General features: G+C 38.8%; 5 protein-coding genes across 8 annotated transcripts; 1 reads left to right on the top strand and 4 right to left on the bottom strand.

Moving 5' to 3' along the window:
• Nucleotides 1-467: 467 nt before the first annotated feature.
• LOC114732841 (indole-3-acetic acid-induced protein ARG7) lies at nucleotides 468-982 on the top strand. The gene has a single exon (XM_028920205.1). The coding sequence runs from the start codon at nucleotides 468-470 to the stop codon at nucleotides 840-842; it is 375 nt and encodes a 124-aa protein (XP_028776038.1). The 3' UTR covers nucleotides 843-982.
• A 1312-nt stretch (nucleotides 983-2294) lies between these two features.
• On the bottom strand, nucleotides 2295-4745 carry LOC114732883 (uncharacterized). The gene has a single exon (XM_028920264.1). The coding sequence runs from the start codon at nucleotides 4546-4548 to the stop codon at nucleotides 3145-3147; it is 1404 nt and encodes a 467-aa protein (XP_028776097.1). The 5' UTR covers nucleotides 4549-4745; the 3' UTR covers nucleotides 2295-3144.
• Nucleotides 4746-5780: 1035 nt separating this feature from the next.
• On the bottom strand, nucleotides 5781-9224 carry LOC114732842 (adenosine kinase 2). 4 transcript variants are annotated; one of them, XM_028920207.1, is made up of 12 exons: nucleotides 9084-9220; nucleotides 8503-8556; nucleotides 8013-8059; nucleotides 7859-7890; nucleotides 7682-7732; nucleotides 7520-7587; nucleotides 7301-7377; nucleotides 7102-7199; nucleotides 6956-7026; nucleotides 6815-6881; nucleotides 6548-6731; nucleotides 5781-6358 (listed from the first exon to the last, which is right to left on the bottom strand). In XM_028920207.1, the coding sequence occupies exons 1-12, from the start codon at nucleotides 9164-9166 to the stop codon at nucleotides 6216-6218; spliced, it is 975 nt and encodes a 324-aa protein (XP_028776040.1). In that variant the 5' UTR covers nucleotides 9167-9220; the 3' UTR covers nucleotides 5781-6215. The 4 variants fall into 4 exon arrangements, with proteins under 4 accessions (XP_028776040.1, XP_028776039.1, XP_028776043.1 ...); XM_028920206.1 differs by having other exon boundaries at nucleotides 7682-7783; nucleotides 9084-9219; XM_028920210.1 differs by lacking the exon at nucleotides 9084-9220 and adding an exon at nucleotides 8669-8748 and having other exon boundaries at nucleotides 7682-7783.
• A 2028-nt stretch (nucleotides 9225-11252) lies between these two features.
• LOC114732834 (isocitrate dehydrogenase [NAD] catalytic subunit 5, mitochondrial) lies at nucleotides 11253-15452 on the bottom strand. Its single transcript, XM_028920199.1, has 7 exons — nucleotides 15142-15452; nucleotides 13322-13642; nucleotides 13074-13235; nucleotides 12906-12980; nucleotides 12689-12798; nucleotides 12538-12610; nucleotides 11253-11810 (listed from the first exon to the last, which is right to left on the bottom strand). Exons 1-7 carry the CDS (start codon nucleotides 15298-15300, stop codon nucleotides 11619-11621), a joined length of 1092 nt encoding a protein of 363 aa, XP_028776032.1. The 5' UTR covers nucleotides 15301-15452; the 3' UTR covers nucleotides 11253-11618.
• Nucleotides 15453-16485: 1033 nt separating this feature from the next.
• Nucleotides 16486-20177, bottom strand: LOC114732851 (phenylalanine ammonia-lyase 1). The gene is made up of 2 exons (XM_028920221.1): nucleotides 19646-20177; nucleotides 16486-18571 (listed from the first exon to the last, which is right to left on the bottom strand). The coding sequence occupies exons 1-2, from the start codon at nucleotides 20041-20043 to the stop codon at nucleotides 16822-16824; spliced, it is 2148 nt and encodes a 715-aa protein (XP_028776054.1). The 5' UTR covers nucleotides 20044-20177; the 3' UTR covers nucleotides 16486-16821.
• Nucleotides 20178-22021: the final 1844 nt, after the last annotated feature.

Raw genomic sequence — 22021 nt, 5'->3', positions numbered from 1 at the left:
TCCTTATCTTCGTCCCATCCAACTCGTGGGACCTTAACTTTTTGAACCTCCAAATATCAGTGAACAAGTACTAGTACCACCCTTAAAGAATTACAGAGAAAGACAGAGAGTTCTTGCTTAGGAGATATATTAATTTGTCAATAATATATGCATATGAAATCATTGCAATGCATGTTCGTACTGTTTCGTATCAAGATGCATTGCCATATAATGACCAACGAACGAGGCCCGCAACTATCTGTACTAACAAGTAACAAGCACTATTTAATAAAATATATCATTTTAGATCCTCTCATTCGTATTAGCATAAATTATTTATCATGCCTGCCAACCATTTAATACACCCCAGAAGTCCTACTTCCAGTGCCGCAGTTATATATACCTTTTCGCTTTCATAGTCTTCACTGCACTTTTCTCTCTCCCTATTTCTCTTCATCTCCCCCCCCCCTCCTTTCTCACAGCACACTATGAAGAAAGAGTTTCTGAGAGGGTGCCTTCATAAGTGGAAGGAAATGAAGAGTCGAGTCATACCCTGTAGTGCCTGTGAGTGTTGTCGTAAATGGGCTTTAGGGTCGTCCATGCGTGAAAGAAGATCAATCCCAAGTGATGTCCCGAAGGGTCACCTTGTTGTCTATGTAGGGGAGAATTTCAAGAGATTTGTAATCAAGGTCACTTTACTAAACCATCCACTCTTCAAGGCATTGCTGGATCAAGCTCGGGAGGAATACGATTTTGTTTCTTATTCAAAACTTTGCATCCCTTGCGACGAGCATCTTTTCCTCAGTGTCCTTCGCTGTGCTAGCTCTCTGAACAAGATGAAAGGAGCGAGTCTCTGTGTTTGATAAATCAGACGTTGAGATATTAATTGCGTCCAGTTTCTTTCTAACAAGTATGCTGATCTATAATATGTAGCCATAATACGTTGTGGTTAGATGTAGGCACAAGTGTCATTTAGCTCACCTGTGTAAATCAATTCTATTTGTCGCCCTGATCAGAATAAGATATATATCAAAGGGTTGCACATTGATGACCAAAGAAGCCAGTTCTTCTTCCAGAACCAACAAAGAGCTACTGAAGTGGCACTAAAAACGTTCGCATTGGATATTAATGACGAAATATAAATACCCGTTCTTAATATAAGAGTTAGTTAAGTAATTTGAATAGATTAAAAAAACTAGTTAAGTTAGTTATTTGTAATAAATAGATGTTATTTCTAAAATATCCTTACTAATCAAATATAATGATTAGAACTACCATTATTATAAGGACTATTTTAAAAGGAAAAAAAAAGATAAATGTGAAAGACAAAACAGATTGGGGTTTTATAATTAGAATCAAAATAAAAATCAAACAAGTTATTGAAGGTAGTGCATCAAATATGTAATTTAAATTTACTGTTCCGGTGGTAGAGGCCAGGGCAGCAATAGATCTGTGAGAGCAGTTTATTTCTTGATTTTACAGAAAGGCCAGATCAGCGGTGATTGTTGGGGGAAAGAAAATAAAAGATAATTTGACTAATTTCTGATATCGCCAAATCGACAGAACATTCATTACGGAAATGAAACGGTGAAGTTTCTACAACACGGGAAGCAGGACATGGGAATTGAGAAATTGAGAGCACATTCCAGATGACGACAGTACAGAGGGCCGAAAAAAACCGATGACTGGGCGTACAAATCTTTGTATCCTTAAATCGATAGATAGCAAGATAGAGGATCATCGCTTGAGCTTTGAAGGGAGGTAGAAACAAGCCACATTATATTATGTCTATTACCAAACTTAGATATGATATCTAGAAAGGTTAATATAATTTTTAATCCTTAAATTTATCCTCATTTTGGTTTTAGTTTTTAAAATTTTAAATAATAGGTTTTGGTTCTCAAGAGTCAAAATAGTTTAAATTTTTATTGAATTATAAGGACTAATATTTTAAATGAAAAAGAACTTGAGGAGTCAAAATTTATAATTAAAAATTTGATAGACCAAAACTAAAATAAGAATAAACTTGAGGGATAAAAATTTGTGCCGACCCTATCTAGAACCACCAAATTAGATTAAACTATTTTTGAACTCCAAATAGAGGAAAGCTCTTCCAAATATATTTTCCCATTTATACAAGCTTAAATCTAAGACTACGTGTTGCGTAATATGCATCCTTAGCCTTTTTCATTAGAAAGTGAAGCTGTTAGATTTCTGATTTGATCTTTGCCTTTACAAGTTATTCAACTGTAGACAAAAGTCAACCAACATTCAATATAGATTTGATTGTGATAAATACATCAATAGACAGATTATTTGCATCTTGAGCAGTGGTCACCAATCTCATCCAGAACGCTTTCAAAAGGACATACAAACAAGCAATAAACCCGGATTCCTCAGTTCTAGAAAACGAATAATGAATTTTAAACTCAAGCAGCCATCAAATCACCAATCGTTCCGAAATTAATACCCTGAAGAAAAGATCTCATCCCTGACCACTGAACATTAGACTTGTGGAATCAAACTCTGCTCTTCAACATGCATGAAATTGTCCTAAATGTCTTCTTTCAGCCAAAACCGTGCACAAGTGACTCCCCACAATGCAAAACTTGTCTGCAAGGCAAGCCTACGGATGCAGCAAGGAAGTAATCATGCATACCAAATGAAATGTCATTGCTCCGTGGTCCATTGAGAAAATGCATAACTCACAACACACGCAGATTAATGTGTTTTCCCCATTCTTGTGGCTGCAGATTAAGTCAATAATTGCCATAAATTGTCCCCATTAAAATACAATATAACCACAGAAGCCCTAATGATGCTATAGCGACAGTTGAAAGATAACTCCTTGCCACATTGAGAATTACATTCTCTCATTTCAAAATGCGTGATGGATTATAATCACCAACAAGAATTGGTTGAACCAATTAAATCATTGCATGAACAATATACACATGATGTATTCTCGTTCGGAATATACACAACTAGTATATTGGCCTCCTTGTAAAGTACATAAACTACATAGCTGGTGACAAAATCATATACTGGCAATGATGGCCGACAAAGCTGCAAAATTGAGAAACATTAACAAGTGAGGGATTGCAGCGAGTTAAATATGGCAGTTAAAGCCAGCAAGAAAAATCGGGATCCAGTCACCATCATGTATCATCTATGACCTTCAAGCAAGCCTTCCAACTCTCTCTGCCCAAACCTCCTACCCTGTAGATTGGCATCCTTACACCTGGCGGCAAAGTAAAACACCAGCCAAGCAACCATGAAGTAGACCTCCATCGTCGACTGAAACATCTTGGCAAAAGATCTTCCACAAACTCGGGCTAAAACCCATCTCGCGAATGATCCACAACATATAGCTTCCAAGCATTTAATTTGGATAGCTTGGTTCAACATTGTAGATATCAAATAACAACCTTCCTTCACAATTTCTCTACCACTCCTCCTAGAGTCCACAATAGAAACCCAGGCATCAACAGAAAATATGAATGCCACAAACGTATCAAGTAGAAACCAAGTGAACAAGAACCCGGAAATCTCCTTCTCAAAGCCTCGAATCCACGGAGACATGACTGAGAACGGCATCAATTTCAATCTGACAAACAGCTTGAAAAAAGAATACTGATCTTCGATTTCACCAAAGTACCAGAGTCCAACAAGCTGAGTCAAGGCGTCCCTGACGGCCCACCTCATCAGAATGAAACCCGAAAGCCTCTTAAGTCCCAGTCTGGAACCATCCCAAATCATACCAGCAATCGAACCAAACCTCCCCAATAGATCGTTAACAACAGCAATGAAAACGACGCCCAAGACCCATGAATATGTAACAAGAAAAACTAAAATCACCCATCCGTAAGCCGCAGATAGAAAACTCACAAGAAAAAACAGCGTCGCAGCATCACGACGACCGATTTCTAATCCCTTCATAAAGAACTGCAAATCGACAGCTCTATCGACTTCCTGGCCTGTTGCCAATTCAACCTTTTCGTTTTCTGCTTCTTTGTCGTTATCAATATCTTTATCGTCTGCAAATGATAAACCTTCTGCTTTGAAGGTGATTCCAGAGCGAACCACTTCCGAAACCCTAATCCCATTATCAATAACAAGATCCGAGAACCCTGATTTCAAGTTAAACGACCCAAAAACCACAAAACTGCTGTTGACGGACGATTTCTTGTTGGGCCCGAATAAGGAGCGACCATCGTCATCATCGCTGGAGAAGAAGTCATCATCCAGAGTTCCGACGCGGGTCAGATGGAGAAAAGGGCGACGACGGTGGCGGTGAAAGGCCGCAGAAGAAGGATCTTCGGGAGATCGGAAGCGATTGGAGTTGGTATTGCCGGCAAGGTCAAGGCGAGAGAGGAGGGCTTTGAGGGAGGGATCGCGGTCGATGAAAGAGGTGACATGGCTAGTGCCGTTCTCAACGACGGTACGGAAGGATAAGATGAGAAGAGAAAGGAAAAGGAAGGTGACGATATTGGCAGAGAAAGAAGAGGCAGCTTCTCTGAGGAGTTGGGCAGTGGATCGTAGGTTCTGCAACCGAGGATGGGGGTTCATGGCGGATCTGCGATTGTCTATTGCCTTCGAATTCGCGTTTGTTGGGTCGAGGTGTTTTTTCGATTCGAGGTTTTCGTCGGTGGGAGATAGCCAGGTGGCTATGCAGCTGTGAACTTCCAGGTGAGAGTAGGAAGTCTTCACGCGCCGAAGCACGCCGTGAAATGCACGCCCGGAGAGGATAAGTGCTGGACGGTTCGGAATTAGATTTGTGATTCATTAAACGGGTGGAAAATAACCGAATTGTTCAACAAATTATAGGGTCATCGGGTCACGGCTCCGGAGCTCCCATTTTGTTACAAAAATCCTTGCGGCTGTCGCCCCCGATGCGAAGACTTCTTAACACATTATAAGAATTACTTAAAGATAAAATAGATAAATATAAAAAATAACTCAAACTCTTAATATAAAAACTTATTTGATTTTTATTTTAACCCTAAGTATAAAATCCTAATCTACTTTATCTATTATATTTATATATATTTTTAAAGTAACTCTTATAATAATAATAGTTTTAACCAATATACTTGATTAATAATGATATATTAGAAAAGACGACACCTATTTATTATAAATAACTAAGTTAACTAATTTACTTAATCTACTTAAATTAGTCAACTAGCTCTAATAGTACTACCTCCGATCCTAATTATAAAGTCTCGTTGATACAAATGAGATTTTATGATTAGGACCGAAGTAGTATATAACAATATACGTGTATTGTTACTGTGAACTTTTTTTTTTTTATATCAAACAATTTCATACACAGAAGACAGGTAAAATCGCGGTCATGTTTCTCCTTTTATTTGGATTGGAATTGGACGACAGAACTCGGACTTGATTTTTTCCAGGTTCTCAACGCTAAATTTTCAATGAAGATATTGTACAACAATCGTTGTTAAATTATGAGATAGCAAGCGTATGATTTAGTTAATTAATTCAGATTTGTATTATTTTACCTGTATCATATTATTGTTAAAGACATATATCTCCCCGTCTTGTTTCAATGAATAATAATTTAGCGATCGTTCCGGCAAAAAAAAAAAAATGGATATTTCTTTTGTCGTGCAGGCGGGGTCGAGTAATTACACCCTCTTGATAAAAAAATTGTAACCTGACTTGGAGTTAAAGTCGATGATTTGATATGGTTTTATCTTAACTTTCCGAAAGACGCCACCGAACCAAACAAAAAATAAAGAAAAAGAAAAAGTTTAGAACGTGATATTTTTTTCCCCCCTCAAAGAAAGATCCTGTTAGATACTGTCAAGTCTGTCCAACTACAAGCTAGTTCGAAGGGTCCAGACTGCCAGCTGGGAGGTCCAAATCTCTTGCTGCAAACTATTAATTACAGTACACTTATGCGACATTACATTACATTACCATTCTTTATAAAGCAGGAATTCCTTGTTTGATAATTGACCTTCAGACGTTGCAGAATACATCATCTCACCTACTCCAGTTGTCTTCCTTAGACTGCACTACTCCGGCCATTCTCTGCCGTTTTATTCCCTGGCCACCGACTCAAGAGTCCCAACTCCATGAGGCAAGAGCCACACTAATGACCACCCCCTAATTCCATGACTACGAACGCAACTATAAATTATAATACAACAATGGCCTTCTCAGTGGTCGACAATCAGAACCTCCACAGGATGGGGAGTAAGGATTACTCAACGAAAATCAGGCTTGTCTGGAAATTTGCACCCAGACCTTTGCAAGATAGTACTTGCTGCGTAACATCCAGCTCTGATGCAGTCTCCTATGGTCTTCTCCTGAATCAATTGTGAAAGGAATCCTCCAACAAATGCATCTCCTACCAACAAAACAACGTTATATATCACCTTCATACATCACAGATAGTTATGCCTTGGCTGTATTGAACAGATATCATGAAAACGAATGGTATTTTTCACTTCTTTTCTTATACAATGAAGAGTTTATGCGCGTAATCGTACAAGCAGCTTTATACCACTTTGTAACTCCTAAGCAATGGGACAGTTACCTGCTCCGTTTGTATCAACAAGTTTCTCTTTAGGTAATGGTATCACGGGGAACTTTTTCACCTTCCCGTCCTCAGCAACACACACAGGATCTGCTCCTTGTGTGATAATGGTGATCCTTTTGTGTGTTCCTGATGCCTTTGGCAACTGGGAAATCTTCAGAGCTATCTCCTCCACGTTATCAATCTAGTCAATAGGTAGAGACCTCACAAGTCAATATCTAAAGCCCACAATGCAGAGATCTGCTAGCAATAGCAAGTCAAATTTACCCCCCAGCCATGCACTTCAGAGAATGACCTTGCCTCAGTCTCGTTTCCAAAAACGAAGTCCATGTACCTGAATCCAGAAACGCCATCCTTTAGATCATATGTAAATTTATTCACTTGAACTTGAATGAGAAAGTTCCTTACGGCAAGACTCCATCAAGTGCATCCTTGAAGAACTCACAGATAAACGGGGCAGAGAGGTTCATCATGAAGACCTGTATACAGAAGCAAAATAGGAAGACATCAGAAACTGCAAGTAAGAAGGCATGGCCAATTTCTTCTTATCAGACCTTATTATTTACAGCTGCATGTTCAGCAACTAACTGAATGGAATCAGGGGAGACGACGAGGAAGAAGCCAGCAACATAGAAATACTTGGCCTTGTCAACTATCAAAGAAAAGATTACATCATATCAGATATCAGTCACCGGAAATTACTAGGAAATGAAGGTGGGGGGGGGGGTAGACCCAGCATGTTCCGAAAGGTACCAAAAGCCCAAATTTCTGGTCTCTTCAAATGTTCCGACCTGTAGCAACTTGCAGCCGCTAAATTGGCAACAAGAGACCTAAATTTAAAACCAACTGAAGATCATTAAGAAAATGTCCATACTATTACAAATGTCTTGAAGCCAAGATATAAGTTCTGGGAAAACAGCAGTAAAGGTCAGTATTAAGGGAGATAAGGGGAAGATCAGACTGATATCAGACCTTTCACCACCAACGACGCAAACAGCACAAGTTCCGGTAGGTGTGGTTTCATCTATGTGATATTGAACCTGATTTTGAATGAACAATGTATTTTAGAAAAGAGGATTCCGGGGTCCGCCTCAGAGTAACAAATTACGAAGTATAAGACAAGATAAAACCTACATTAACGCCAGCATCTTTTGAACTCTTCGTCATCTCCTCTCCAAATTTATCCTTCCCAATGGAACCAATGTAAGTTGTTAAACCTGGTGTTTGAAGCATCCACTACAAGACAAATAGTAAATTACTTTGACGCAGACTCCAGATTCTATTATGAATCATAATTGTTCAAGTACATACCTGTGCTACCCTGATTGAATTCTGAGTAGAACCTGACAATAAGAAATTTTTTGAAAATTCACCAATGAGTACTCTGAATTTTGTTCTGAAGTGTGCTTATGACATGACAAATAAATCAATTTTCTCAAATCCAATGTCAGACCTCACGTATTACCTCCAGCTATGTACTCCACGTTATATTTTGTGGCCATTTCTTCGTACCTGAGATGATCATATGCATAAGATTGGTTCAGAGTTCAACCCACAGTTATATTAACTCATGTCAAGAAAAATGATTCGAAGATGATAAAGAAAATGCAGAGCGCAGATTCTCTTGGGAACCAACTGTTCCCAGGTTTCCTACACTATATTCTACTTTTACTAGGTAAACAGGTCATATACTGTAATTTTCACAGAATGATGCAATAAGAAGATTAACTAAAAGCTCAATAAGCCAAAACAATGTCACTTCGTTGGTCTGCGAATAAAAGTTAGTAGTCCTTCATATTACCGAATATGCCTAAGCATAAAGAGGGAAATGTGCAATTGAAGGATGACGGTTCCAACAGTGATTAATGATTAACATAAGTCGGACAATGACCACTATCAGTAAGAACTTGAATTTGTCAACAACTGCAGTGTAGGCATCGAGTGAGATTTCTTACATAGGCTGATGCTTTTCGTCCGCAGGAATTGCATCGTTCAACTTGAGGTCGTATCTGTCACACAAAAACCAGGTCAAATCGTCCAGAAAAGGGAGATGTGATCCTTGACATTCATGATCATATATGAGTCAATCACGAATTTTTGACAAATCAGGCAATGAGAGACCTCGTATCCACATGATAGAACAAAGTTTGGAATAGAACTGATCGTCAGATACTATCCATCCATAAACTTGTAGGGCGGAAGCCCAGAAATCGGGAAATGCATCACTGTTACCGCAAGAAAAAACAAATTCTGTAAACTTGCCATTTTGGGAAAGTCCAAACGGACACTCACTGGAATTCTCTTGCAAGCAAACTAAATGAAATAAACATGGTAGGCTGTCTCTAAGATATGGATTAAAGAGCACATAGGCAGGCGTGAAATGAAGCTCAACGAGACATATAAGATTAGACTAGTCTCAGATTGGGGAACTATTTGAAACTTAACAAAAGAATATTGCCTGAGAATCAGCCAGAAAATGAAGGAAGAAGACTACGTAGAGAATGAGAGGCGAAGAAAAGAGGGAAGAGATGCATACTTTTGCAAGAAGCCAGGGTCGACGACGGATGAGATGTCAAGGAGGGGATTACCCATTCCCAATAGAATGCCTTGGGATGCCATTGGTGGTTGATGGGAGAGACAGGCAGAAGCTGCAGGAGCGGCTGGGCGGAATTTGGAGCCATTTACTCCTTCACAATATTTTATTTGTCAGTCAATTTCGTATCCATCAGAAGATATCATAGGATCATACGCATCTGCCATTCTCTTTTTGAGAAGTCAGAATCAACAGTCCCACCAACTGGCCATTCTCGTTACTCGTTAGTGGGGTTGAAAATTGAAATCAGCATATGCCCTCCAAAGCGTCCGAAATGAGTAAATTCTGCGGCGCGCACACATATACTTTGAAGCACGCGTATGTTTTGTAAATTAACCAAAAACTAACAAAATGAAACATGCATTCAGTTTCAAATTTCAATACCAGTATCTTTTTCATGACTTAAATAACTCCTCTAAACAATGTTTAAAAATATCCATTCATGAAATCCTCATACTAACGGCAGAGATCGTGGGTGAGTGCTAAACTTGTGAAACTTAATACCTCTGGTATTAGGTATAAGAGCTGCTTTACTAGATCGAAGAGATTAAAAAAAATTACTTAATTATGACATATGTTATACCATCTTTTTAAAATATTTATATAAATTATTAGATTATATATCAATTTATAAGTCACGCAAATTAGCTTGAAGAAAAACAGTAAATATTACCTCTAATCCTTAATATAAAAATTTTATTGAAATGGTGGATTTGATCTCAAATATATGATCTCAGTCTATTTTGTTTCTTATTTTTTTAAAAATATCTCTATTAATTGGGAGAAGTTTTCATCAAATGTTATTTCTACGCAAATAATTGAAAATGATAGTGTAGGGACACTAATACTCATCTGTAACAAATAAAAAATAGAAGTTGCTTTTCAAAAGAATAATATGAGCATAAATGTATGCGCACGCGCGAGTGAATGTGAGAGGGAGGGAGAGAGTCATACCAAGCATCCGAAAGTCCAACCACAACAAAACCAACTAAAAATCCATGGTCCATCCACTGAAACACAACCAAAAAGTTACAGAAAAATCAAAACAAATAAGCAAAGAAAACTCTGCTTCAAGATTTGCGCCTCTAGACTGTAATGACCCAATTTCTGTGAAGAGAATCTCACCGTAAAAGTGACTAGAAGGGGGGGTTGTCTTACAAATAATACTAGTTAAAAACCATAATTTCTATGCATAATACTAGTGCTTGTTGATTGACATAAATTTGACTAAATGGAGAAAAAAAATAAAGGAGGATATGAATATGCGCCTAAGAAAATAAAGAAAGAGCGTTAAATAATTATTTACTATCTTAATCAGGATTGAAAATGAAGATAATATCCATCATCTAACAAGAAAAGCACGATGATATTCTAAAATCAATTAATAATAATTCCAAATGTTTGATGTAATTTTGAAAAGGGAAAATGAATTTTCAGCCGTTGTGTAATTTTAAAACGTGGGTCAGTCATCCGGATTATAAAAGAGAAGACAAAGAAGTCGTGGAACTTTTTTTTTTTTGGCCAACAAATGGTTGTGGAGTTGCAATCCAATTTTGGGGCTGCTTGTTCCCTTTTTCTTCAAATCCCAGGTTAGTTATAGTGAGGCGTCTTATGAGAAAGAAGGGACACAAGATTACAACACTTGTAACAAGAATGCATAACATTGGAGCACTAAACTCATGGTGAAAATATTAGTCAGCGTAGACGCAATCGAACTTCCACATTTAGGTGCTAGCTCTAAACTCGTGATCGTGGTCTCGCGGCTATGATAGCATCAAATTATAATAGGAGTACTTGAAGAGATACGGTTCTGGAGAGCTTTGGAAGTTTGGTGAACAATCCAATCCAATCCAAAGGTTCAAGACGGGGAGCTTTCAGGTCCCAAGAAACAAAAGAAAGAAAGAAAAAAGTTGGACAGGATAATGTAAACCTCTCCAATTGCAAAGATACTTAGAGAGATGCAGCTAGAGCCTAATGTGATGACTGCAACAAATTTCCTCAGCCATTGTCTTTTCTACTCAACGAGGGTTACTCCACTTCAAAATTTGTCATCGACAACACGTTCGCATTCCACATTATTATCCTCTAGTAGGCGTATAATCACAAGACAGTTTGAAATGACTGTAAAACAAAATCTTTAGTTTGATGACATAACATCATATGGTGCTTTTATTTGGCTACATTATTAACAAAGAATTAAGGATAACCGAGGTTTCCCATCCACGCGGTTACATTTTAAGAGTAGAGACTCCATCGCCCTCATTAATGCCATGCAGGCAATAGCCCCAGATATTTGAAGCCATGTTTGCCCATCCATTCCTCATCTTTTGAGGTAACATGTGCAGGTGAGCCATTCATTTAAGTTGATGTAATCCTACTCTTCTTAACAGGAAAAAAACTTGTAAATAAATTAGAACTTGGCTGGGGAAAAAACCACAAGGAATGAATTTTCTTTTTGGCTGACCCCAAAGCAAAAATTTAAAGATGATCACAAATTGCTTTTGTAAAGTCAGTTGTTGATGAACTGCCACCAAGGTCAGCCGTTCGGTACTTTCCTTCAGCAATTGTGTTGAGTATGGCATTTTGAATCCGCTCAGCCTTGTCATGGAGCTCAAGATGGCGCAGCATTGTAACAGCACTCAGCAGCAAAGCAGTTGGATTTGCCAAGTTCTACATAAATCCGAAGAAAATATGAATAAGCAACGCAACATCTTGAAATGAGCGTCAATGACACTATGACCCAGGCTGCATTTGAGAGGAAAATAATTTGGCAACTAAATAACAACAAAAAATCAGAAAATCCAAGTTTCTTCTTGTGAGATCATTAATTTCTGTCTAAGTTTTTATTATCTAGCCTCAGTCTGCCAGCCAATCTAGACAATTTACACAAGAACATCTATCTTCAAAGCGACCATGTCAATTTGATAAAAATGTTTAAATAAATTGAGCGCACAAGGTTAATTACTGCAACAAATTTTTTCATAGCAGGGTAACGATACTACCAGAAAATTGAAGTACACGGATGACAGATCGTAGACATTTCAAAAGATCTCATTTGAAAAGCACCACCACCAAATTTGACTTCCTAGAATCCTAGTTGGGAAAAACACGTCCACTAACCCAATTCTTTAGTACACGGGAAATTTTCATTATCAGCAACCAAGACAACAATGTTAAAAATAAAATCAATAACTTCACCCTGGTCTGGATGGCGGGACGATTATATAACTTAGGCTATCAATTCCTCCAATGCCATCACAAATCAAACACAAGTTTTGGGGGGGGGGGGGAATGCAAACTATAAAATAAAAAGGTGAAAAGATTGCTTGTTCGAAAAGAAAAAAATGTGAAAAGATTGAAGACTATCGAAGAATAGGGAGTAGTTGGAACAGCTCACCTTTCCAGCAATATCAGGTGCTGAACCATGCACAGCCTCAGCTAGTGCAATACCGCCCTCACCAATGTTGCAGCTGCCGACATTACAAAATTGCATCAAACGATACTCATAACATTCTACATTTTTTGACCAAAAACAAAAACGAAAATACCTTGGTGTTAAGCCCAATCCTCCAACCAAGCCAGCACAAAGGTCACTGATAATATCACCATAGAGGTTAGGCATCACTAAGACATCAAACGCAGATGGATTCTTCACAAGCTGTAAATGGGCAACAGCATGTGTTATTCCATTTTGACACAACAATTTCCAAATGCAATTGCATCACACATCTAATGTGCCTAAATCCATATAGGAAGACACCATACCATCATACAGCAATTGTCAATGACAACTTCCTCATAAGTTATCTCAGGATATTTCTCAGCAACCTCACGGCAACACTGAAAATAATTCAAAATCTAAGTCAATGGAAGGATTCATGGCTAAAAATTGAAGCCAATTGATTGTGCATGCAATTTTAAGTATCTGTGAACCTTGAGGAAAAGTCCATCAGTTTTTTGCATAATGTTGGCCTTATGTATTGCAGACACCCTCTCTCTACCATGTGTCTGGGCATAATGAAAAGCATACTCAGCCACTCTTAAACTTGCTTGGCGCGTAATAATTTTGAGGCTTTCTACTACACCTCTCACAACCTGTCAACAGTAGATGGGGGTTGATGAGAGTTAATATCAGTCATAAATTCAATGGTAGAATGTCACATCAATTGTTAAAAACTTACCTGATGTTCAAGTCCACTGTACTCCCCTTCTGTATTTTCACGGATAGTGATAAGGTCTACATTATCATAGCGAGTTTTGTAGCCGGGAAGACTATGACAAGGTCGGACATTGGCATACAAATTAAGTTCTTTCCTAAGAGTAAGGTTTAATGAACGATGACCTTTTCCAATAGGGGTGGCCATTGGTCCCTTCAAACCAACCTTATTTTGCCTAACTGATTCTAAGCTTTCCCATGTTAAAAAGCTCTGTGTTCTAGGGTCAATTGTATCCCCAACATAGTGCTCTTCCCATTCTATCGGCACTTCAGCTGCACTGAACACCTAATTGCAAACGAAGTTGTTGAAAGAACAGTACATTAAATTTACTGAATAAATCAAGTTTCATCAACATGCATAAGAAGAAATATACAGAGAAAGAGAGACTAGACAGACTAAACCACAACTTCTATTAGTCTATTTCAGCAACCAAGTAAATCAAATTTGCCATTCAGCTATAGCAACAGCCTGACTCAAATTACCAAAGTACAAAACAGATATCATAATCCATAAAACAAACCTTCGCAAGCACCACCTGGAAGTCTAAAGCTTTGATCATGGGCCACAGCAGCTATTCTTATTGCAAGTTTCACATCTAAGTAACACCCGATCCCGATCCAACAGTTTTACTATACATATATATTTATATTTAACAACAACATTCTAAGAAAGAATATTTTTAGATACCAGTAGTTGTCCAGTCGTACCCAAACAATAAGATTCCAGAGGGAAATGCACCTAAGATCAAATATTTTGAGCCGGCTTCTCCATCCCATGTTTCATCTTGGCATCAATGCCTTTGTCTTTCTCCGTTTTGATATTAAAAATCAGATATTCAAAGGATACTATAGCTTAAAGATGGTATATGCAGGCCACGCTAAAAACTTGAGAATTCTCATTCGGAACTTAACTTTGGTATATTTACAAGCATAATATGAAATGGTCCATCCATCTTATATCATCTTCAACTTGAACCAGATTATGAATATCCCGTTTGCAAGAAGTTTAGGTTGGAAAGGCAACAGTTTAACGGTATTTTCAAAGCTCAAACTAGTTACACTCACGTTGACCTTGAGATTCAGGGAGAACTCAGACAAATGATTTCCTGGAAAAGGTTTCCTATAGTTCCTAGCATTCAGAACACAAAATAGTTACCCAAAAGCCCCAAAAAAACAATCCACTATTTAATGCCGACACATTTTCCATGCCTGGTGTAATAGTCAACTGCAAAATGTTGCCTCGTTTAATTCTTATCTCAAAGGGAGAATACCTTCTAAGTTATTTTTTCCACAAAAATATGTTCCACCTCTCAAACCATTTTCTGTAAAAACAAAGGGCGAGCGTGCCAAATATTCGCAAAAACGATGCCCATTTTGAACAGAATAGCATTCAATGGTGCAGAGAATACTCTTCAAAAAATCGTCCAGACGCAAACCACACCAGTCAATCGGGAATGCATAATTAAAAAAAAAAATGCGTAGAAAAACAAATCTGAAAGTGCTACGTTAAAAAAAAAAAAAATTAAAAGACAAAATCCAGAAGCGTCAATGCGGAACAGACAGTTTAGCAGATAATCACAAGTCTCGACATTGAATTAATGAATTTAAGGTCAAATTAAACCCGGGGCTCCGCATATTTCGGACAGTAAGAAGCATGTGAATCAACAACGGAGCTCCCAATAATTAGTTCCGTACAGTAATTTGCGAAGAGCTATTATTCAAATCAAGGCTAGAATACGGAATTGAAAGTAAGAAAATAAGAAATAATGGCAGGGGAAGAAAAACCTGTTTGACGGAGTCGGCGATCTCGGGGCCAATACCGTCGCCAGGGAAAAGAGTGGCTCGGATCGGAGTAGAAGCGGAAGAGAAAGCCCTAAGATCCGAGAAAGAGAAAACCTGGCTGCTGCGCCTCCCAAGAAATCGTCTAAGAAGCTGAGAAGCCATAGTTGACGACGACCACCAATGGAGAAGCCAAACTATAAACTGATCCTTTCGGAAAGTCGAAGGTTCCAAGTGCCAGTGCAGGGACGCACAAGGCCAGGCCAGTTACAATTCAAAGGGTCACTCTGCCTCGGTGCTTTCCCTTTGTATGTTTAGGGACCGAGTGCGATGAATAGTCCTTCTTCTCAGCGCGTTATTTCTCATTTCTTTCCGCCAACCTTAGCGCGCTGTTTCAAAGCCCGACCGCAGGCCCAATCGAAAAAAAAAAAGATAACTACAATCAGACCTCAAAAAATATTTTAATTACTTTAAAATCTATTTACAAGTGAAAAGCAAGTAATAACAAATTTTAGAGTAAAAAAGAACAACAGTTTTAAGTTGATCACCTGCAATTAAGACTTTTTGATAAATAAACAGTACAAAATAGAAATTAGGAAATGATCAAGAGATTATTCACAAAATTGGAACCATCGTTGAACACCTTACCTGTCTTAAAAAGACGAGAAAGGGATTCAGTTTCCAATTTTTGGATGGTAACTACCAACTCCACATATGGATTGAGTTTTAATAATGTAAGGGATTCAAGAATCAAGAAGCCTCTTATGATAACTTTGGAATTTCGGCCTATTATTATTTTAATTTATTAAAAGATCCTGCGACATAATTTGATTATATATATTTATCTATATTATTTTTCTGACACATTAATCTCTTTAGAATCCAAAAAAAAAAAAAACAAATCACGTAGATATAGATATTTTTTTATCTTTTGTTTTGTTGTAAGATATTTTTTATTTTAACCTATGAGGATAAGTCTAAAAATTAATCCCCTCATTTTCATTTAAAAATCCTAAGGATCACAGGATAACTCCTAAGGATATCGGCCACGTGGACATATTATGCACTGACATTTGACAAATTCCAGAAAGGGATTTCACCGCCGTGAGGGAGCCATTTATTTACCGCTTAATTTTTTTAGACGACCATTTCTTGCTTAATTAATTCTTAGACAGTTGTCAACCAAATTTTGATGGGCGATTACTGATTTGAAAGAAAACGTTTGCCCGCCAAGTCTCTAGCACTATCCAAGTTCATCGAACAAAATTCGATATTGCAGCATTGACCAATACATAACCTGTTGCGGAAGCGTTGTGATTTGGCTTATAGATCACTTGGGAAAGGGGGAAAAAAAGACAAACCGTATTGCGTATCTTTACTCTGAACAAATGACTTTGGTGGCCAAAACAGAGAAATTTAGGAGACGCGTTCTTGAAAAGAAACATGCCGTTTCCATCAATCGGGGGCATATATTCCAGTAGCGCTCCAAGCGATGACAAACAAATTAAATCTCAATTTCAAAGAAAAGTTATAATATCCTCCTGATATTAAGCAAACTAGGACATACAAGCATCTTTCTGGGTTGATTTGCCTGAGGCCCCCATCACCAAACTAACAAACCAACTGTTTATAACTGCACATAACGAAGATATAAAAGGAAACCATCTCGACTAGGAAGCTGAAGAATTAACAGATTGGAAGAGGGGCGCCATTCCACTGGCCAACGCATTCCAGAAGAGGATCAATGATCTTGCCCTGACATAAAGCTGTGAACACCTTGTCGCATTCCTCACCTGGTGAAATCACCCTCTCGCCGGTTAGCAACTGAGTCCCCAGCTCCTCTCTCACAAACTTGTACAGAGGGTATGACCTGCATTCCTTGATCCTGTTTGGAATTTCAGAATTGCCGGTCTCGTATGCGACTCTTGCACCCTCAACTTCCTTCGGCAATACATTCTTCAACTCCTCCTCGAAAGTTCCAATCTTTTGGAAGATTGATGTGCTCGTGTTCTTCTCGTTTTCGGCATTGGCCAGAGCATGGTCCACCAGAACTTGCCTGAGTTTCTGCATCAATGGGTAAATAGCACTGCAGGGATCATCAGCGTAGGCAAACACGTGCTCCCTGTCTACAACTTTCAGTAAATCCTTCTCGCAGAATCTTGAAGGATGGAGTTCTCCGTTCACACCAGTGGTCAGAGTTCTCTTGGCAACTTGGCTAACTGTGTTCTTCACTGTGTTCTTCAAGTTCTCTTCCAAGTGCCTCAAGTCAATTGCTTGGCAGAGGGCGACTAAAAATGTGGAAGACATGAGCTTTAAGATCTCAATGGCTTCGTTTGTTTTCCTAGACGAGATCAAGCCCAAAGAGTTCACATCTTGGTTGTGTTGCTCGGCACTTTGGACGTGGCTTGTTACGGGATTGGCAAGATACTGAAGTTCAGAGCAGTAAGAAGCCATGGCGATTTCAGCCCCCTTGAAACCATAATCCAAGCTGGGGTTTCTACTGGCAGTCAGATTGGAAGGCAAGCCATTGTTGTAGAAGTCGTTGACGAGCTCAGAGAATTGAGCAAACATGAGCTTTCCGATGGAAGCGATAGCCAGACGCGTGTTGTCCATGGAGACTCCAATTGGGGTCCCCTGGAAGTTACCACCATGTAGAGCCTTGTTCCTTGAAACGTCGATCAAGGGGTTATCGTTCACAGAGTTGATCTCTCTCTCAATTGACTTGGTGGAGAATCTGATAACTTCAACGAGAGGGCCAAGCCACTGTGGTGAAGTTCGAAGGGCATAGCGATCTTGTTTAGGCTTCTGCAGAGGATCCATCTCGTGCAACTTCTTGGCTGCTTTAACATAGGAGCTTCCATCCAAAATGTGTTCCATGATAGCAGCGGCCTCAATCTGGCCAGGATGGTGCTTCAATTTATGGGTCAAATGGTCTGTAAATTCAGGCTTCCCTTGCATGACTTCAGCGAAAATAGCCGAAAGAACTTCAGCGAGCACGGCTAGAACGTTAGCCTCGAACAGAACCATAGAAGCCAAGCCAGAACCAACGGCGGTGCCATTTACAAGAGCGAGCCCTTCCTTGGGCTGCAACTCGAAGAACTCGGACTCGATGCCTGCCAATTGGAAAGCTTCCTTGGGATTAAGGGCTTCACCGCTGGGTCCAACGGCCTTGGAGTTAGGTCTGCCGGTGAGTAAACCGGCGATGTAAGAAAGAGGGACGAGATCGCCGGAGGCTGTGATGGTACCACGAAGTGGCAAGCATGGGGTGATGTTGTGGTTGAGGAACTTGGTGATGGCTTCTAGGATTTCAAATCGGATGCCAGAGTATCCTTGGAGAAGAGTGTTGATTCTGACTAGCATGGCTGCTCTTGTGGCGGAGTGTGGCAGAGTTTGGCAAGTCTCTGTACCATTGCCGAATATTCCGGCGTTCAAAAATCTGAAATATAAAGGACCCAATGATCAGAAATGGAATTCATATATTACCACGCTTCATATTCGGAGATTAACTGGCAGATCAACACTCGCGGTGAAATTATAATCTTCGCCTTGAAGAGTCAACGGCCAAGAATAAAAGCACAAAAAAGGAATATCTATGATCACCAATAATTTGGTTAAGAATTTGGATGCTACACCGGTGGCCAACCAACGTAGTCATGTCCGGAGACCGACCTGGCGTTCAAACCGGTGATGCATGTTCTAATGTGCTTGTCCTAATTCCAAGGCGCTTCCCAGCCACCCGCTAAAAGTTACCAGTGCCCCGCTTATCCAAAAAAAAAAAAAAAATTATACCTACCTACCCCCTTTTATTTTTAAAATCCTTTTTAATCAGGATATATATAACGGCAGTAGGTTGTCGACAATCATAATCTAAAATGATTTTAGAGCTGAAATTTTAACAACATAAAAGTTAAATTATTTGGACGAAAACGAAATACACGTCATATTACAAAATTCATATATTCTTTTTATTATTCACTATGTTTTCTCAATATTTATATATACTTTTTATTATTAGTTGAAGTTGGATTTATTTCCTTTGGATATTTGACATGATTTCAGAATTTAAAATCGTTTTCTCTTGGCAATCTTTTTAATTTTTTCACTAAAATCATTTTCTTAAAAAAAGTTGTCTTGCAACTTCTTTTTCTTTAAAATAAATATATCAATCTAAATTAGATTGTTAAATAAACATTTTTCAACTCTTCGTATGATATAAATCATTCATTAACGATTATTCCCTATTTTTCAAAACTAATTTGTTACCCGAAAACCCAACCTCCATACATGTATTGTGAGAATATATATATATATATATATATATATAATACTAGTATGAAGTTCTCTGCCTTCTTACGGATTAGGTAGCTTTTTGCCTTTTTTTATCTGTCTGTCATTAACCGATCACCCGGAATTTTAACGTATCATCATGAAAAGAAACACCAAAGGTAAAACTGGAGGCGGATCATGAGTTCACGATGAGGCATGAGTAGAAACTAGAGAGGAACCGTACCTGATGAGCTCTTTCTGCAAAGCAGCGCCTTGCTTTGTTCTTCTGTGAGAGGTGGCCCCGAATCCGGTGGTTACACCGTAACTATCGGTTCCCTTGTTCATGCTGTCCATGACCCAGTCGCTGCTGGCCTTGACGCCGGCCCTGGCAGACTCCGACAGCTCCACCTTCACTCCCTGGTCATGTGAGGCAATGGCAGCCACCTGAGAGATGGTGAGAGTCTCGCCGCCAAGCCTGACCACCGGCTTCCGGTACTCCTCCACCATGCGCTTCACCTCGTCCAAGTGGCTGCCCTTGAGGGACTCGGCGGCGACCCCCCAGTTCAGGGGATCAGCCTTGCCATTACTCAAGCAGAAGGAACCATTCTGGTGGTGACCGTTAGCCTGGGCGACGGACTCCATGAGAATAATGACGTAGAAGAAGTAGTGGGAGAAAAATGAGGAAAATTGCAAGGATGAGATTAGTTAGGCGAGGAGGAGAGGTAGGAGATGAGAGGAAAAGGGAGAGAGGAAATCTTGGGGAAGAAGGATGGGATTTCCTGAGAGGAAGAAGGGGAAGAGAGATGCGTTATATAAGAGAGGCTGATAAGGAGGTGAGGGCGTGTTCTGGGTAGGTGGGCATAAGGAGTGGCAGCAGGCCACAAGGAGGGGGTTGGTGGTTGAGAATCATTATGTGCCGTGAGATCCTCAACGAGCGATCTCACGGCCACCGTGTTGCAACGTGGAACTACTGTATCGCATTATAACAGCGTCAATGGTGGGTAGCTGAGTGCCATGTCAGTGCAAGTGGACGACCCGAGAGTAGGTGAGTAACTAAGAAGGGGCCATGTCTCATATTTGGCGTTGGAGACGTGGACTATGCATAAATTGAACCCGTAAACTTGTTGCCTCTAGCCAACATAAATAAATATATATATATATAGGTAAATTACGTCACATCTTTATCGGCAATATTTCACATGACGACATACAAGCCAATAACTCATGCTCTTCGATCTCTTTTTAGACCAGTTGATCTAAACTCTTCTCTTTTTATTTTAAAAAGATTTTTTTTTGAAAACTATGTCATTAAAATTTTTCGTGTGGTAGCTAATACATACAAATAACAAAAATTATAATTGAAAATTATATGTAATTTGAACATTTTGCTACAAAATAGTTTGGCTCCTAATATACATTAAAAAAAAAATCTGGGGTACGTATGTTACGGGGGCCATGCATGCCAACCACTAAATTAAAAGTTGCCTGCCTCTTGTCCTTTTTTTTCACGGCTTCTTCTTTAGTTGCAATATGTTTCCTGTTTAGGCACCTCGGTTCTGGACAATGATTAATTTATTACTTCTTTTTTCTCGTATCTCATTTAAATACAGTATACGTTGAAATTACGGTGCATGCAGCGGTAACAAGAACACAGCTAATTTACAATTTTTTTAGGAAAAACCATATTGGAGGTACTTATACTTTTTTTTCAATTTTCAATTTGGTACCTATGTGTTTTTTGTTCTTAACTAAATCTTTAATTTTACCCTATTAACATCATTAATCCTTATGTAGAGACTAAAAATATCAATAGAACAAAATTATAAGAGCTAATGTTGCTACAAAGATAAAATTAAATGTTTAATTAAAGGGAAAAAAACACATAGGTACCAAATTAAAAATTGAGAGAAAGTATAAGTACCTTCAATATGGTTTTTCTAAGTTTTTATGACTACTCATTTACAATTTTGGACAGCTATAGAGCACTCATTTTTGCAGGATTATTGGTTGTGTGATGATTAAACAGACGTAATTAATATACTCTCGGCAATATATAACGCTTTCTCCTCTAAGTTTCAACTATAATTAGTGCAAGTACTTAAAATTTACTCCTTTGGTCCTATTTACAGGGCAGAGAGAAAGTTTTTTTATCCTATTTATAAGTCATTTTATTAGTTTTTTTACTCATGTACTCTATTGTTCTTTATTTATTATAGTGTATATAGTTATTTTTTTTTAAATGTGTATATATTAAAGGGTTAAGGTGCATCCAGCACCCCCAAGTATTTTGCCAGGTGCACCCAGTGGCATAAAGTAATTTATGGTGCAATTTTGCCCTCAAGGTAATTAAAATGATGCACCGGTATCCCATGCTAACAGATATGTTACTTTGACCGTTAAATTGATGAGTCAGCACAAGTTTGACCAAAATAATCTGACCTGGCATGTCTAATAAGCAGGTGATGTGGAATTTTTTTCGGGGTTAAGGTGCATCCAGCACCCCCAAGTATTTTTCCAGGTGCACCCAGTGGCTTAAAGTAATTTATGGTGCAATTTTGTCATCAAAGTAATTAAAATGGTGCACTGGTATCCCATGCTAACAGATCTGTTACTTTGACCG

This window comes from Neltuma alba, unplaced genomic scaffold (genome assembly GCF_004799145.2).
Source record: "Neltuma alba isolate B1F8T4 unplaced genomic scaffold, ASM479914v2 tig00012939_pilon, whole genome shotgun sequence".
In the NCBI taxonomy this organism is placed as follows: domain Eukaryota; kingdom Viridiplantae; phylum Streptophyta; class Magnoliopsida; order Fabales; family Fabaceae; genus Neltuma; species Neltuma alba.
Note: the sequence above shows the minus strand (reverse complement) of the source record. Positions and strands in the feature narration are given on the sequence as shown.